Here is a 17,337-nt window from a genome sequence, read left to right on the forward strand (position 1 = left end):
ATAACAACATTATCCGTCCTACTCAATTAAAGGTGGACAGGTATTGAGTTTAATTGACTCACGACAGCCGAACCATATCGATCAACAAGGATAGAATGTGTAGGCCCTACAAGCTATGGTACCCACATGAACATTATGTATATAATCAAAAACATTGTATTCCCAATCAAATAAAAAGGCTTGTAATAAATTCCTGTAAAAAGAAGGCTTATTTCACGGTGCTGATGATGATTATTACCAATGTTGTTGCGTAGTTTTATATTTTATAACAAACATAACTTTATAGGCCTACACGAAGCTACCTTTTAATATTTTCATTCTCAACATTATAGACGATGACTTCTCTCATGCTGACGATGACTTCTCTATAATAAAGGTGGTGATGTTGCTTCATTTTTTGGTGAGGCGTTAGTGATTGCTTTGCAATGCTGTTATCTACTGGCTATATGTTCGCCTATGATTGCCTGCTGCTTAAGCCATGGCAAGAAGAAGAGAAATGATTCACAAGTAGAAAATATTTTTGTTCCAGTTTTCCCTACTAAAACAGTTGTTCCTCTCTCAGATGCGTCTGTTATAGTAAATGATAGAATAAAGTCTGTGATTGAATCAATGCCATACGTTTATTCACAATCGTCTTTATATCGAGGCAACAGAAATCTTGTAAGCAAAAATAATCCCGAATCAGAAAATGATATGCTGAGAGAAGTTGTTTCTACTATAACTTAGAACATTGATAGAATGTTGATAGGCCTAGACCGTAGTTTTGAAAACAAATAAAACTGCTATGTGACGCTGTTTGATTAAACAAAATGTTAACAAGTTGTAATCTGAGCCAATACCACTTTTGGATGCATGTTTTTCGTAATCACAATATTGCTCTTTTATTTTAATGTTGTATTTTGATATTTTGTATTTTATGGAGAAAAAAAAAGATTATTTTCAGAAATGGAATTGGCACCTTTTCAAATAGACAGACTTTGCGTTATTCAAGTTTATTTACGTAACATCTTACCTAAAATCTGGAATAAATAAAGTTTAAAAAAAAATATTTGGAGTGGAGTTGTAGCTTTGTGGTTAAGATGCTCGGCTACCAATTCCAGGGACTTTAGTTCAAATACCGTCAGATGTCCGGATTTGTTCTCATGACAATGACTACTTTACTACCAAAGACCTGGTCAATATTTTGTTTATGTAGAGTATCTTGTGTATATGTTTGTCCTGTGAACATGATTGCCACTGTGAATGAATTCGCTCATGGTGATTTTTGGCAATTTGCCAAAAATGAATATTTAGATTAGGAAAGGAAATGTAACCACAGTCTTCATAATGAAGATTATTAAATGTTGGTGGAAAGTATGACGGAGCTATTCTTAACTTCCTTTTCAAGTCTTTGATACTTAAATTCTGTTTTGAAAGGTAATACCGGACTTTAAATGTTAGAGGTTTATGAAATAGAGAATACAATAAATTGTTATATAAGGGTTTATATTTCCATAAAGAATTCGTATAATACCCAAATGCGTCATGACAGGTTTTATGGTAAATAATTATAATAAAAGGAAACAATGGCAAGTAATCACCATGATGAAAGTACAATGTAAAAGTGACGACGTGCATGACTTACACAACATACAACTATAAGTCTGGTCTAATAAGAATCCCGTATCACAACTTAGATAGGATCATTATAGACAACATCGGTAAGTAAGTCGATCGTTTTCATATTAAACGAGGCAAACCATTTCGTTGGAAAGGTTTAATCTGACAGTGTCAATTTGGTCAACTGTTCTATTTTGCTACACAAATTTGGGACTTTGGAAAGAATGTACAAACAGTAGTAGTAGTACCTTTTAGTAAAGAGATAGATTTATAGATAGAGATAGATCTTCCATGGATAGATAGATATTAACATATTTGAATTATAATAGACTACATTTGTTCGATTTAATTTTGTTTCAGACCTATTTGTGAAAGATGCTTCTGTTTAGAGGGACAATCGCCTTGACGTGTATCATTTTAGTTACCTCAGGTAATGTCGATCAGGAAATAATGTATAGAAATAAATTCAGTGATGATATGATTTTGCCCAAATAATTTCAAAGAACAAAACTCAATCATACATTTAACAACACTCTTGTAGGCATATAGTTATTCTGGCTACTGGCGTGTGGTTTGTCAAATTACTTGCGTAAACCATTTTCCTCCATAGTTTTACGTCCTAATGGGAACAACATTTATAGAGGGCACGACGTAAAAAAGATAATTTTAAATAAATGTTTTGAAGCGTGTGATTGTAAACTGTTATTTAAATTTATTTTTCTTTTAATGTATGGTTATTGATCTAGCTGATCAGCAATTAGAAAATTATTCAATACGTCTTATTGGAGATTCCTCGGAACATTCATCAAATATTGGTCGGTTAGAAATAACGTATGAAGGGGAGTGGATTCAAATTTGCAAAAATGATTGGACAGGTGAAAACTCACACGTAGCTTGTAGGCAGCTTGGATACTCAAATGGCTCTCAATTGTACGGCAACTACGTGCCAGACACTTCAGTAAACTACAGGGTTGACTTTACATGTAATGGATTTGAAGATAGTCTGAAGTACTGTAAGCAGAATTTGTATACAGATCCGTACTGTTTCCATCCTGTAAAATTAAAGTGTTATAAAGGTAAGCCCTTGTTGAATGAGTTTAAAAGACGCTGGCGAAATTGTCCCAAATTATTGTCAATTAGAAAATCCAAATTACTAAGCAATATAATAGAAACGTAGGTTACCTGTGCAATAAAGTTAGTTAAATCTGTAACTGTACATCTTACAAAAACAAAATAAACACCCATTGTTGTGGCATTTATAATAAAAACCGAACGGAAAATTTCACCCGGATATGTAATGTGTGTAACCAACCATTATTTCTCCATGATGTAACGGATTATGTATTTGAAGTGATTGAAAACCTTTAATACCAACATTTATTGATTGACAGCCATTTAATACTGTATTCACAATATATATTATCCCCTTTATTCCTAGATGCTGACGATTGCTTGGATACTTGTGATGGTTATAATAGTGGAATTATTATTATTATTATATTTACTAGTATTTTTACCATCGCTGCTCTTCCCTTCTTCGTTTTCTCCTGTATAAGCGATAAGAAAAATACTTCACCGGCTTCACGTTCCCGCTCTGTTTTTGGTGGAGGCTGTGATGGAGGCGGTGGGGGAGGCTGTGGTGGTGGAGGCGGTGGGGGAGGCTGTGGTGGAGGCGGTGATTGAGGCGGCGGGGGAGGCTGTGGTGGAGGCGGTGATTGAGGCGGTTGTTGGGGCTGAAATAAGGGTGTTTGGTTCAGTTTCTTCCGAAAACACAACATTTGGTATATGGTATATATAATTTTCCCACCATCAACGAATTCAATTTTTTAAGGGCGCCAAGCAAAATGACCCCCATGGGTCACCTAATTTGCATAATTTAAACTGGCGGACATTTTCGCTTAAACTACTTGTCATAAAGAGTTAATTTATGTGTCAAAATGTTCAGAACAACATAAACATTCCTTTTTACTAAAATGACCGGAAGTACCATTTTTAACCTTTGACCCATATTTTAAAGCATATCTCAGTAAACAGTTGTCACAGACAGTTTATTTTGGTGCCAAAGTGTTCATAATATATTTGTTACTATTCAGTTTAATGAAATATTTCATCCAAAAATGTCCGGAAGTACGCCTTTGACCTTTAAGGTTCAATTTCCAACTGCATTAAGTTTAGTATCTTTTGATATCCATAAAACTACTTAGAGTACTACTACATAGGGAGTGGATTTAGGTGTAAAAATATTCAGAACATAAACATTTCTATTTACTTCTTCTATTAAGCAGAATAGTAACATATATATTTTGAGGAATCTGACACCAAAATAAAGTTTCCGCGCCAACCAAATAATGAGATATGGTAATTTGCCTGAAAAAAACAGTTCAAAAGTTAAAAACCGGTAATTTTACCAAAATACTTCATTAGAGTAAAGAGGAATCAACTCTCTATGACTAGTAGTTTCAGAGATATAGAGTGTTTAAGCGAAAATGTCCGCTTTAAATTATGCAAATTAGGTGACCCAAGGGGTTGGCGCCCATCAAAAATTGAATTTGTATAGGGTGGGCAACCTGTATACCAAATTCGGCGCATTTGGAAAAACTCAACCACTCGGAAACATACGTAAGAGGAGTTCGTGACAGGCATAAACCAATTACCCAAATGTGTTTATAATGACTTCGCATTCAGGTTGATCGTAAATTTTGCTAATTAGATGACAACATCATCTTGTATATATAGGCGGGTCACCAAGTTTCCAAATACCCATGTTTTCACCCGTAGTAGTTGGTATAAGCTTCCGCGTGATACAGTCTCCTCCGTCCTCCTCATAAAGGCACGGCGCTAACATGGTGGGCACAACTAAGTACCGATATAAATATGTTACACATTGATAATATTGCACATAAGTGTGTGCTACCCATTATATATATTGGTAGCACAACAAATCACGGATATAAATAGTTTACACATTAATAAAAAGGATAGTATTTTGGTAGGATGACATGCACGTATGCAGATATGAATATGTCACACATTGGTATAATGTGCATAAGTGTATTGTATCAGATACACATAAAGTATAGTTTACGGGGTAGGCCTACCATACGGATAGATTACTATTCTGCCCATTTTTTCATATATATAAACTTACTATATCGACAATTGTTACACATGGTATACCTATTTTAAGTTTATTATTAGGCTTTTAAGAATAATGATGATTAGACAGATCAAACTAGATCGATAAAGTTGGTATGACAATAAACAAGTTAATAAAACCAAGTAAGGAAGTTGGGATTGGGATGATGACGATGATTCTGATGAATTTTTGTTGTTGTTTGTATGGTAATGATATACTCTCCCCTTTGCTTGTGCTGTTTCGTCTGTCTATTATGCAGGACGAAATGTAGGCCTACGTCAGCAGAAGAAAATTATCGTAGAGAAGTTGTTAACGAATGAGCTGAGTACCAAACCTAGGTTAAAAAGTTCAACAGTCACTAAGCCAGATGTCCGGATTTGTTCCCATGACTGTTGAAATAAATGTTGGCAATTTGCCAAAAATGAATATTAAAAATAGGAAGGGAAATATGGAAGTCCTGTTTGAATGTAACACCCGGATATTAAATGTCAGAGGTTTATGAAATAGATACAATAAATGGTTATGTACGTGTTTATATTTTCATAAAGAATTCATACAATACCACAATGAGTCGTTAAAAAGGATTTGATTGTAAAAAAAAAGTCATCACCAGGATGCAAGGTAAAAGGGACGACGTGCATGATTTACACAACATACAACAATATTTTCCTGATATAAGAACCGTAAGAAACTATGTAAGCCTTAGTCTAATAAGTATCCGTATCACAACTTGGACAGGATCACCATAGACAACATCGGTAAGTTAAGTTGATCGTTTTCATATATTATTAAACGGGGCAAACCATTCCGTTGGAAAGGTTGAATCTGACACCGTCACTTGATCAATCTCCTGCACGTTGTTCTGTTTTGCTACACTGAATTTGGGACTTTAGAAAGAATGTACTGAAAGTATAGATCTGAAGTACTTTTTAGTAAAGAGATATATTGATAGATAAAGATAGATCTTCCACTAATGTATAGATATTAACATACTAGTTTACTTGCATTATAATACATTTGTTCGATTTCTTTTTCAGACCTATTTGTGAAAGATGCTTCTAATTAGAGGGACAATCGCCTTGTCGTGTATCATTTTAGTTACTTCAGGTAATGTCGATCAGGAAATAATGTATAGAAATAAATTCAGTGATGATATGATTTTGAGGAACAAAACTCAATCATATACATTTAAGAATCTTGTAGGCATATAGCTATTCTAGCTACTCGCTTGTGGTTTGTCAAATTACTTGCGTTTTTCCATTAAGGAGAACATATTTTCCTCTATGGTTAAAAAAACCCCCAGGGAATTAAAAAAAATGTGTCGAAGCTTATGTTTGTAAACTATTTCAATTTGTTTTCTTTTAATGTATGGTTATTGAATTTAATTGGTCTAGATGAACAGCAATTTGAAAATTATACAATACGTCTTACTGGAGATTCCTCGGAAAATTCATCGAATATTGGTTGGTTAGAAATAAAGTATGAAGGGGAGTGGGGTCGAATTTGCATAAATGATTGGACAGGTGAAAACTCACAAGTAGCTTGTAGGCAGCTTGGTTACTCAAGAGGCTATCAATTGTACAGCGACTACGTGTCAGACAGTTCAGTAAACTACAGGGTTGAATTTACATGTAATGGATTTGAAGATAGTCTGAAGTACTGTAAGCAGAATTTGTATACCGATCCGTTCTGTTTCCATCCTGTAAAATTAAAGTGTTATGAAGGTAAGCCCTTGTTGAATGAGTTTACAAGACGCCTATGAAACGCTGGCGAAATTTTCCAAAAAAATTGTCAATTATGCATCAGAAAATCCAAATTACTAAGCAATATTATAGAATTTTAGGCTACCTGTGCAATAAAGTTAGTTAAATCTGTAACAGTACATCTTACAAAAACAAACAACCATTGTTGTGGCATTTATAATAAAAACCGAACTGAACATTTCACTCGGATATATGTGTGTAACCATTATGTATGTATACTATGTGATGTAACGGATGTATTTGAATTGATTGAAAACCTTTAATACCAACATTCATTGATTGACAGCCATTTAATATGAACTTCATACTGCATTCACAATATATCACCTTTATTCCTAGAATTGAATGATGATGACGATTTTTCTGATGAAGATTTCTTGGAAGATGATACTTCTGGTAATTCTGCTGTTGATGATGATAGTGGAATATATACTGTTCTTGCTATTATTACTGTTGTTTCAATCTTCGCTTTTTACTTTTGCTTTTACGTCTGCATATGCCACCGCGCCAAGAAGAGAAATAGGCCTACGTCACCAGCAACAAATAATGCAAGTACAACTCAGCCTACAAGAGTTATTAACGAAGGTGTTGAGTACCAATATCAACCCAACGTATTCTCAGTAGTGACGTCATCATCCCCTGGGCCTGCTCAAGACCTTCCCCCATCATATGCTTCTGTTATGATAGACGATAGAATAAAGTCTTCCATTGAATCACCGCCGCCATCTTACATACAATCACAATGGTCTTTATTCCAAGGCAACGGAAATATATAGTAAACCTCCAGAATAATGGACATTTCAGCTTACTAAATAATTGCAATATGTTTTAATAATCTTATCGTCAATAGTTTCAAACACACGTGATTATGTATATACTTATTTATTATATTTTGTAGATATATTTATATATTGTATTAATAAATGTGGTGGTTCACCCACTGAAGAAAAAATAAGGAAACTGGTAAACTCAATGAATTTTATTTAATTTAAGAATGAATAACAGCAGTATTTATATAGCAAGTAAGGCAATAAACAGAAGGTAGCAAATAAAAATCCGTCAAGAAATTAAGAATAAATTCACAAAACAAAATTGTTTACTACATATTTCATAATCCATTTTATCATAATTAGGTGTACTATTTCATGTCAATCATCACGGTCATCTTTAACTTTCTCGCAATTCATTATCCAAATAAATTAAAGTAATTAATATAAACAATACAAACATCGTCTTTGCTTTAGTTATTACAATATTTAGCATGGGTTAATGCAATAATGACGTTCTGTACCTGTTTGCCCAACGTTCAACAACAAATAAAAACTTCTTTTTCTAATGAATATTCAATTAATTCTTCCTAATTTGCATTCCAGCAAAACTACGCCGTTGTCCTATTGTTTCATTTGCTATTTTGGTATGTGCTATTGTTCAGTTTGAGCTGTTCAGTTTGACTTGTTGAGTAGTAGTGTGGTATCTTACAGGTACTGTGTATATTTTATTTGTATGTTTGAATTATGGAGATTTCATGTAATTTTTATCCGACTAAAACTTGTTCGATGATTGTGTACACTTTATATTTTACTTACTGGATTTATAAACAACTTACTGGATTTATAAAGACGAACCCATGGAATAAAGGTAAGTAAATACGTTTCCTTTTTGGATTAACCGTGCTGTCCAATAACAGTCGCTGCCGTATATTGTATGTATACATTTGTAATTGTTTTACTTTTGCTTATTTTGAACTTTTAATGAGATCTGTGCGATATCAAAGACGATTAAGATACACTTGTTTACTTGTTTCCGGAGCTCAGCGGTGCTGGGTCCGGAGTCGAGGCTAGGCTATGCCTATAAGCCCCTCTTGATAATTACATCAATTCTGTACATTTTTCGACAAAATCCATGAATTACACAGTACATAATGTCTGCATAGGCCTATATATTAGTTAAGAATTTAAAAGGGGGACGGGAAGGGGGAGGGAGTTAAGGCTTAATACCAGAATGATATTTGTTTCATTTTACTTGTTTATATTTATATGCCTAAGTGCTGATTTAATTCGGTACTTAGTTTGGAGATCGGGAGTTGCTGCCCAGTATTTAGAGGCAAAATTAACGTTCGGCGTTTGATGGGGAATCTGGATCAGTGCACTAGCAGTTAGAAATTCATCGGGTCTCAATCAAATTGGTTTAGGCATTGGCAGTGAGGATTAAAATGATAATGCTTATAGCAAATCCCATTAATCTGAAGTAGCTATAGGTAGAACGGTCCCAGTTAGATTCTAAGCAAGTTTCAGTTCGGTATTTCATTAACCAATATAGAGAAGTTATCGTCTTCGTCTTTTACAAGTTTCCAGAGCTCTTTCTTGCCCAATAAAATCAGAGACTGGAATACCTTTCCATACTCCGCAACTGCGACCAAGCTAATCTCTAATTTTGGCTAGCTCTTCCCTCCTCCCAACCTTTATCTACACATTAAGTGATACTCCAGTTGGAGTTCTTCAATTACATAGTTAAGATCAAGATTTGTCTACGTTATATCATGGACCTATAAATTAGATTAGGTTCTTGATTATATTATGTCTAATTGAATATACTCGTGCTTATTTGACTTTGGTACTTAGTTTAATGGGGAGAGAGAGAGAGAGAGATCTGTATTTAGTTTAGTATCTGGGCAAATTTAAAGTTCGATAAACTTTCAGTAACCAGAACCTTTTGTCTTGAGGTGTTTTTTCCAAATTCAAAATTGTGTAAAATTAAATATAGGCTAAAATTTATATATTTGTTTTTATTTATTCCAACAATGCACAATATATAATTAACCTCACTAGACATATGTTAGATTAAAAAATATATAATGTTGCTTCATAAAATATTCACTATTAATTAAATAACATCATGTTATTACTTTACTATTTGCACCTCTGAAGTTAAAAAAAACATTAAATTTGTTATTACCGCATACCCAATACAAAACATCTATTTAAACATACTAAACAAGACACAACCAGCATGTACAGAAAATATAATTTTTTTTAGAAAATTTACTTCATATGAAACTATTCACTATAAGAATATGTGCTATTAAAATATTTTCATTTCTCATATAAAATTGTATTTTCCATGATTTCTTACTTCACAAAAAATATATAATTTGAAAGCCATCAGTTATCTACAATTGTTAAAATAAAAAATATTTGGAAGAACATGTGCTTAAATAAAAAACTATTTTGGAAGAACTTGTGCTTTTGGTATAAATGTCCTCTAAAAACCATTCACTATAAGAGTATGTGCTATTAAAATATTTTCTTTTCACATATAAAATTGTATTTTCCATGATTTCTGTGCTTTTTGTGGAAATTTTCCTCTGCTGCTTAGAAAGTAGAATTATTCAATGGCTACTGTGTAGTTGATGTCAGTAGCAATGAGAATAAAACCCTGAAAAAAACAAAATAAAAATAATTAATAATCATAATACTGTACCATCAATATTAAAAAAATAACTTAATATCATTACTAGTATTATTGTCATCATCATTATCTCATTACTGCAATCATAATCAACCCCATCAGTATCATTATCTTTACTTGTTGTCCCTCGTACCATCATCACTGATTAGATTTGAGGCGAAGCAACTTTTCATTTACTACAGTATTTAGTTATGGTCTTAAACTTGAACAATGTTGTACCCACCTTTCCAAAACTGATTTTTGGTGTCACAAGCTCAATTCCATCAACACTTGGTATTGGAAGGCCCTCTGCACCTTTTGCTAAAAAAAACCATCATCATTCCCAATAAAAAATATATATCTAATATCCATAAAATTCCAATTATAACACATAAGTGTAATCCTTTCCATTTGATTGGTTTATACATAAAATACATAGAATTCTCAATGACAAATGTAATTGCTAATCTTTTAATCACACAATTTAAAAGCCTTTAGGGCACAACATTTCGGAAACAGTGTATTATAGTATTTACTTGTAATTTCATAAAATTTCAAAACTCACCATTTAGCTGGGGCATCAGTATGCCAAATAGCATATTCATCAGTTTGTCCAAATTCTTGATCTAAATACATAAACAATAATAAAAGAATATTAAAAGTTGATAGAATTACTACTTTGCTTTACATCTCTTGAAATTTATTACAGAACATTGTGTTTCTTTTACGTCTCTCACCTCTTTGAGAATTGAGAACATTGGTAAAGAAAGCTTTTGAAAAAAAATATTCATTCAATGTTTGTTACTTACATTTGCACTTATGTCGCCTAAAATTGGAGCAGATTTGGCCAACTTGAAACTAGACCTATTCAATATAAGAAAATATTCTCAAAAAATTTCATCTGGTTTCAAATATATATTAAATATATTGTTTTTAAAAGTATTTTTTCACTAAAAAAGGACAAAATTTAAATATCAGAAGAAAGGCCAAGATACATAATAAATCTGAAATCCACAGTAAAGCGTGGTTCACACTAGCGACGCAAGGACGTAACGCAACGCAAGTAAATTGACCAATCACAAGCGATAGCTTATTCGCTTGTGATTGCTAACTGTCTATAACTTCGTTTGTCATTGGTTAAAATGCTTGCGTTGCGTTTACGTCCTTGCGTTACGTTCTAGTGGGAACCAAGCTTAAAATATAAAGAGTCGTTACTTACGAATCAAGAGTAAAGTTTCCAGTAATTGCATTTGTCTTCGTATTCACACTGACAGAAGCTGATAGACTCATACTCTATAGGAGGAATTTAACATTATTAGTTTACAAGTTATAGGTCTTGTTCACACTATAGTGAATGTACTTGTATTCACACTAACAGAGGCTGATAGCTGTACACTAAAGAAAAAACTATTAGTTTACAAGCAATAGCTGATTTCTCTTGTACTGTATATTCATACTATAACCTATAGGTCTGGTTCACACTACATATTTAGATGTTAAACACCCACTAACTAACTACTGAAGATTACCAAAAGTACATTATGACGGAAATGCACGCACCACAGTTAGTGAGAACAGGAAAGTCTGTGTCTTGTTTTTCTGAATGGCGTAAAAGTCGAGCAGTCCAACCAAGCTACCTTTGAGGCCTCCAGTGGTCATATTGAGGACAGGTGGACCGGTCACTTTGCCATCGATGACCATCTCCAAATTAGGATAGTACTTTTCAATCTGAGAGAAAAAACAAAAGTTATTCAGTCACTCACCTATATACTGTACCACTAACAATCCAGGGTATCTAGAATACTGAGGGTTTAAACAAAATTTATTACTGTGTCTGTTAGACTTTCTAATCTTTAAGATTTAGAAATAGTAGTAATAGTTATTCAATACTAACCTGTGGAATAACGCTGTTGAATGGAAACTTTGAAGTGTTCAACGAAAATGGAGACGGAACCTGCAAACAATGATAATAAATAAATTAATTCATTCTATATTTAATCCTAATATTAGGGGGCCCAGAGCATAAAAATGGTGAAAATATGTGCTGAACTTAAAGGTCTTTCACACACCTATTCCGGCACGTTTCCTGTCCGGTGAATCAATGTTTCGTTTTTACGATACTCAACGGCAATCAATGAGAACGAATTATTGCCACGCAGGTGTAAAAGACCCTTTAATTTGATGACCTTCTTTTGCATTAACATTAAAAAAAAATTGGGGAAAGATTGGGCTTGCTGACACCCCCGCCCCCCACCATTGAATCCGCCTATGCTACTGTATTGTCAATAGTGCATTAGCAAGTCATTAGTGCCTTACCATGTCATTAGTGATGTTGTACTGCAGAACTCCTGCTTTGTAGTAGACATACGCCGCAGAAGCCGAGGCATACTCCGTCAGCCAAAGGTACACCATTCGGGATGTTTCAGTATCGGCTGGAATTGGTGGTGCTGGTACAGGAACATCCTGATGGTCCTTTCTTGAAAGAATTTCTCCCTGAAACAAAATATTTAAAGGTTGTTGCCTTTCACCGATATCAGTTTTGGTCTTCAGTAATTGGCACGTCTCAATTTTTTTTTTTTTCCCCATTTTTTAGAAGTAGCCATGCTATTTTCAGGACCAATACTAATGCTAAGGATGCTAACGTATCTATGATGTAAAAATAGTATTAACTGTACCCATACATAGCTTTTTACCACACAGTAAACTATAAAAAAATATTATACCTTGTGGAAACTTCGAAGACTTTGATTGGAAAACTTGGGAGCTGCCACAAGAGAATAGTCCACATAAGCATAATCATCAATGTTGGATACCACTGGAAAAAAAATTAATAACATTTTTGGAAATCTCAATAGTGGATATTTGCTGGTAGGCAGTCAGGAATAATGAAATATACATGAAAACTAGAATTGAGGATCTTTTGCAAAAAAATAATCAATCCACTTGTTTAGCTCATCTTGAATATCATGTAGTCTACAGTAAAATGAGTTTATTAATTCTACAACTGATAAAGCTCTGTCTACACTATCAAACTAGTGTGATGTACCCAAATATGGTAGTGATATGCCCAAATATGGTAGTGGTATGACATCATTGTGTCTATATATGGCCAAATCACATTTTTTTTGTGTAGTAGTGTAGAGCTTTAAGGGGGCCTGTGATTACTGTAATTTAATTTTGAGAAATGCAAAAGAAATATGCAGATGTATGGCTGCTCTACTGCTCACTAGTTTTATAATTAGAATAGGTTTATTGTACTGTCATTATAGTAGGCAAGATCAAATATCAAAGTTATTAATATCTATTAAAGTATATTCAAACTACATATCCAAAATTCAAAATGTTATATTTTACATTTGATATCAGCAACATCCTCGGCTAACTCTCCATTGATTTCCTTAATGATTTCACCACACATCTAAAAAAAAATTGTCTTCTTTTTTTAGTAGAAAATACAGATTTTTAGATACTAAAGTAAATAGTATAAAATAAAGTAAATTATGTACAGCTCACTAATTAAAACTGTAAATTATTTCAATTTGTTAAATGCTGATCAAACACACAAAGGTCATGGATATGGGATGGATACATTTACAACAGTTACAGTAATAGAGTTGTTATTTTCAGGCCTTAGAATTAAGCATACCTCCTTGTTAAGGTCCTTCTGAATTTCATCCCCAATAGTACCTTTAAAAAGGTTGTACAACCAGCTGAAAATATAAATAGCATCAAATCAATTGTTTAGCTTCAAAAATCAATCATAATTAAACATCATCACATTGTTTTGAAATTTCAATAAAAGTTAGATGCAAAATAGGTACAGTACTCAAGCTCTGTCTACACTATCAAACTAGTTTGACAAAAAAAAGTGTGATGTCTCCAAACATGGTGGTGGTACGTCCAAATATGGTAGTGATATAACATCATGATATGTTGTTCCATATTACTTAAACAATGAACAATCAATATTGTCCAGAAGTCATGCACTCGCTGACAATTTTATCGTGGCTACTCACCTAGCGCCCCCATGAAAGTCCACATCTAACAACCCAACATTGAACGAGCATTCACTCTCTGAGGTTGAGATTGTAAATTGGCCACTCTTGTCACCTAAAAAGTAATGAAATATACATTAAATAAACTGGTTAAATTGTTAATGTTGAGTACCATCATCACTAGCATCATTATCACGAGCATTACCACCACCATCAAGTTCATACATTCTTATTTCTAACATTATCACCAAAACATATTATCCCAGTCATCAACACTGTAGCTACACCTATATCAACATACAAGATACAATACAAGATACAAGATACAAGTTAACTTTATTGTCAAAATTGCTAACAATTTCGAGATATGTTTTGTACCTGAGTAGAATAAATAATATGATGTGATAACAATAAAAATAAATACAAATGATACAAGTGACTATCTTGAAAAGTTTTTGTTAAATAAATTGCATGCTATGTACATTGGTGAAAATCTGAAACGGTTTGTGGATATTTGTTTCTGTGTCAGTCTAACCCTTCCTGATCTACTTATAATGATGTCTGAATGTAATGGGTGTGATGGGTCTTGCATAATTGTGTCAAATTTTTGAAGTATGAATGTATTAAACATTTCATCTAAAGGTTTCACTTCTACACCGATAACTTTGCTGGCCTTATTTACTAATCTCTGAATTTGACTTTTACTGTTTACATTGATATGAGAAAACCAAACAATAATATAATAAGAAATCCTTGTTACCGTTCCATAGATTAATGTTGAGTATGGTACCATCATCACTAACATTATTATCACAAGCCATCACACCATCATGTTTATTGTTCGTACATCCTTATCTCTAACTTTATCATTATCACCATAAAATATTATCTCAGTCATCAACACTGTAGATAAGATAAATTATTATCACGAGCGTTACCACCATCATGTTTGTTTTTCGTACATCCTTATCGCTAACTTTATCATTATCACTATAACATATTATCTCAGTCATCAACACTGTAGCTATATCCTTATTACCGTTCCATAGATTATTTTTATTTACAAAGATTAATATTCTTACCGACTTGAATAACGAGAGTGAGTGTTATGGATGAAGCTGTCACATCAACGGAGCCATGATCACTGACATGAATGCTGGGAAATATAATAAAAATATAGGCATCTGTACATGAATAAGAAATTGTTTTGTGTGTCTGGGATGGCGGTGAGCGTTTGATTTCAGGCTTGGGCCACTAACTGTGCCCTAGCCACCAGTACAGTTGACACTATCAAAAATTATGATAGAATCTCTCCTTTGGGACACCCCTATTAAGAGGACACCCCTATTAAGAGGACACATTCCTTCCTCCAAACAAGAGGCAATATTATTATGCTTTTCCAGGGACACTTTTGTTTCTGCATTTAGGTTTCCCTTGATTGTGTAATAAACAGGGAGGCTAGATACGCTACAACAACCATGCAAACAAATAAATATTGTTCAATGTTATATACTGTACAGTACTTACAATCCATGGTTATGGTAACTCCAGTCGCCATGTATGCCTATCTTAGCATTGGCAATACTAGCCTTCAATCCAGTATCTGATACAGTAGTAATGGTAGCATCTGGCAGATCCAAACTGGTTATCTTCAAACTATAAAACAAACAAATGATATTAATAAGGTAATACTGTTACTAATTAAACAATTAAGAATGAGACTTGCAATAGTGGTTCCAGGATTTTAAATGGGGCTTAAAAATGGTAAAATGAAGTGTCAAACTTAACCTAATAGGTCCTAGTAAATAAATCTTTTGCATTATAATTTTCAAACTTCAGGGCTCTTCAACCTAAATCTTGACAGTTAAGTTTCCTTTTTTAGTCACGTGCAAGCAACTCTATAGCTCACTATGTTGGTTGGTTGGTCAACACTCAAAGTTGCTCACGCGAATGCAGCCATGTAGGCCTATATGGCCTTGTTCTGCTTAGATAAAGCCATAACTTTTCTGTGCAAATGTTACAATTTGATTTGTATATGTTCATACTTTTTTAGTTCGTAGGTGACATGACCTATGACATCGACATCCGTATCACCAGAAATATCTGGAATCTTTACGTCAGCAAGGTCCTTTTTCAGCAATTCTACTCCAACCTTGCTAACTGAAAAGATTAAAATTAATATTTTTGATCACCAGTCATTCTGATATTAAGATTTAAACATAATACAGCACATTAATATTAACATGGCCCCTGGATATCAGCTAGTCTGCTGGTAGGGTTACCCTCTCTAAATAAATTTAAAATAATAAATAATAAGTTATATATATAATAATTTCTTGAAAATATTGTGAAAACGAAAGTAAAATTTCCATTTCTTATTGCTTGCAATAATTAGATCAATAGAAACTCATATATAATTGTATTGGCAGTAGGCGGAAGTAGTATTATTATTATTATCGTCTTTCGTTTTTCTAAAACTTCCTCATATCACAAGACAAAAGTGTTCTTCCCCTTTTCAAAGACACTTTATCAGTAGGCTTCAGAAATCCAGATGCCTAAATAATACTAATAGTAAGATAGTTTAGTAGGCCTATATATAGATAGATATAGTCTAGGTTAAATTTCAGGTAAATTCATGATAGCTTACCATATTTTAGTCCATTTTCAGTTACTTTCATTTGTAAACCTGGATTTGTACTGTCTACCACTACCATCATAGCAAGCGCTCCAACCACCCACAACAGTAGTAGGCGACGATCCATTTCCGCCCAGATTGAGGCTTGCGACAGTGACTAACTAATAAAAATGGTGCAGTGGCTTGGCTAGCTAGCCTATCGATTACTACGGTAGATGTTTAGGAATGCAATCCCCTCTTTCCTTCTGATCTGTACAGTATGTATGTCTTTTTTCAGACGAACCCGTTCACATTTCCTTATTGAGCTTGACTGAATAAAAACCGATGCTGATGTTTTACTGTATTACGACGTAAAAATTAGGGACTTCCCCTACACTTTATTTACAAACTGCTCATTTTGTATTCATAAATTATCAGGAAAAAGTGGGCGTGGCTACGCGCGACAGTACATGAAATGATGACGAATTGAAAAAACCGAAACCACGTGATTTTCACGGTAGACGACGTATTGAGGGCGTAAAGCTCAGCGCGATTTTTGAAGAAGGTGAAAAAAAAGTTTAATATCAGAAAGATCTTTATTAAAATAAAAGTGATAAATATTCCAGAAATCCATAGCTTTTTACATGTAAGTAAAAAGATCAATAATTAATAAATAATATGTATTGATTTTTATTCAGACTAAATCGTCAAATTAACGTTATTAATACTGTACATAACCAGCTAGCCTAGTAGGCTAGGCTAGGCCTAGTTTAGTTAGGCTAC

The 17,337-nt window shown here is 33.5% G+C and overlaps 2 protein-coding genes across 3 annotated transcripts; one reads left to right on the forward strand and one right to left on the reverse strand.

The window, feature by feature from the left end:
• Positions 1 to 1,570: 1,570 nt before the first annotated feature.
• LOC144850847 (neurotrypsin-like) lies at positions 1,571 to 7,739 on the forward strand. Of its 2 annotated transcripts, XM_078708322.1 has the most exons (5): positions 1,571 to 1,700; positions 1,960 to 2,029; positions 2,346 to 2,675; positions 6,130 to 6,459; positions 6,838 to 7,739. In XM_078708322.1, exons 2-5 carry the CDS (start codon positions 1,975 to 1,977, stop codon positions 7,272 to 7,274), a joined length of 1,152 nt encoding a protein of 383 aa, XP_078564448.1. In that variant the 5' UTR covers positions 1,571 to 1,700; positions 1,960 to 1,974; the 3' UTR covers positions 7,275 to 7,739. The 2 variants fall into 2 exon arrangements, with proteins under 2 accessions (XP_078564448.1, XP_078564449.1); XM_078708323.1 differs by lacking the exon at positions 1,571 to 1,700 and having other exon boundaries at positions 1,755 to 2,029.
• A 1,524-nt stretch (positions 7,740 to 9,263) lies between these two features.
• Positions 9,264 to 16,975, reverse strand: LOC144850834 (bactericidal permeability-increasing protein-like). Its single transcript, XM_078708304.1, has 16 exons — positions 16,588 to 16,975; positions 15,986 to 16,100; positions 15,468 to 15,596; positions 15,023 to 15,096; positions 13,962 to 14,055; positions 13,592 to 13,655; positions 13,300 to 13,363; positions 12,669 to 12,760; positions 12,262 to 12,438; positions 11,840 to 11,899; positions 11,506 to 11,673; positions 11,165 to 11,238; positions 10,755 to 10,809; positions 10,511 to 10,571; positions 10,190 to 10,266; positions 9,264 to 9,933 (listed from the first exon to the last, which is right to left on the reverse strand). Exons 1-16 carry the CDS (start codon positions 16,700 to 16,702, stop codon positions 9,883 to 9,885), a joined length of 1,470 nt encoding a protein of 489 aa, XP_078564430.1. The 5' UTR covers positions 16,703 to 16,975; the 3' UTR covers positions 9,264 to 9,882.
• Between the last annotated feature and the right edge of the window lie 362 nt (positions 16,976 to 17,337).

Source organism: Antedon bifida, chromosome 8, assembly GCF_963402885.1.
Source record: "Antedon bifida chromosome 8, ecAntBifi1.1, whole genome shotgun sequence".
Taxonomy (NCBI): domain Eukaryota; kingdom Metazoa; phylum Echinodermata; class Crinoidea; order Comatulida; family Antedonidae; genus Antedon; species Antedon bifida.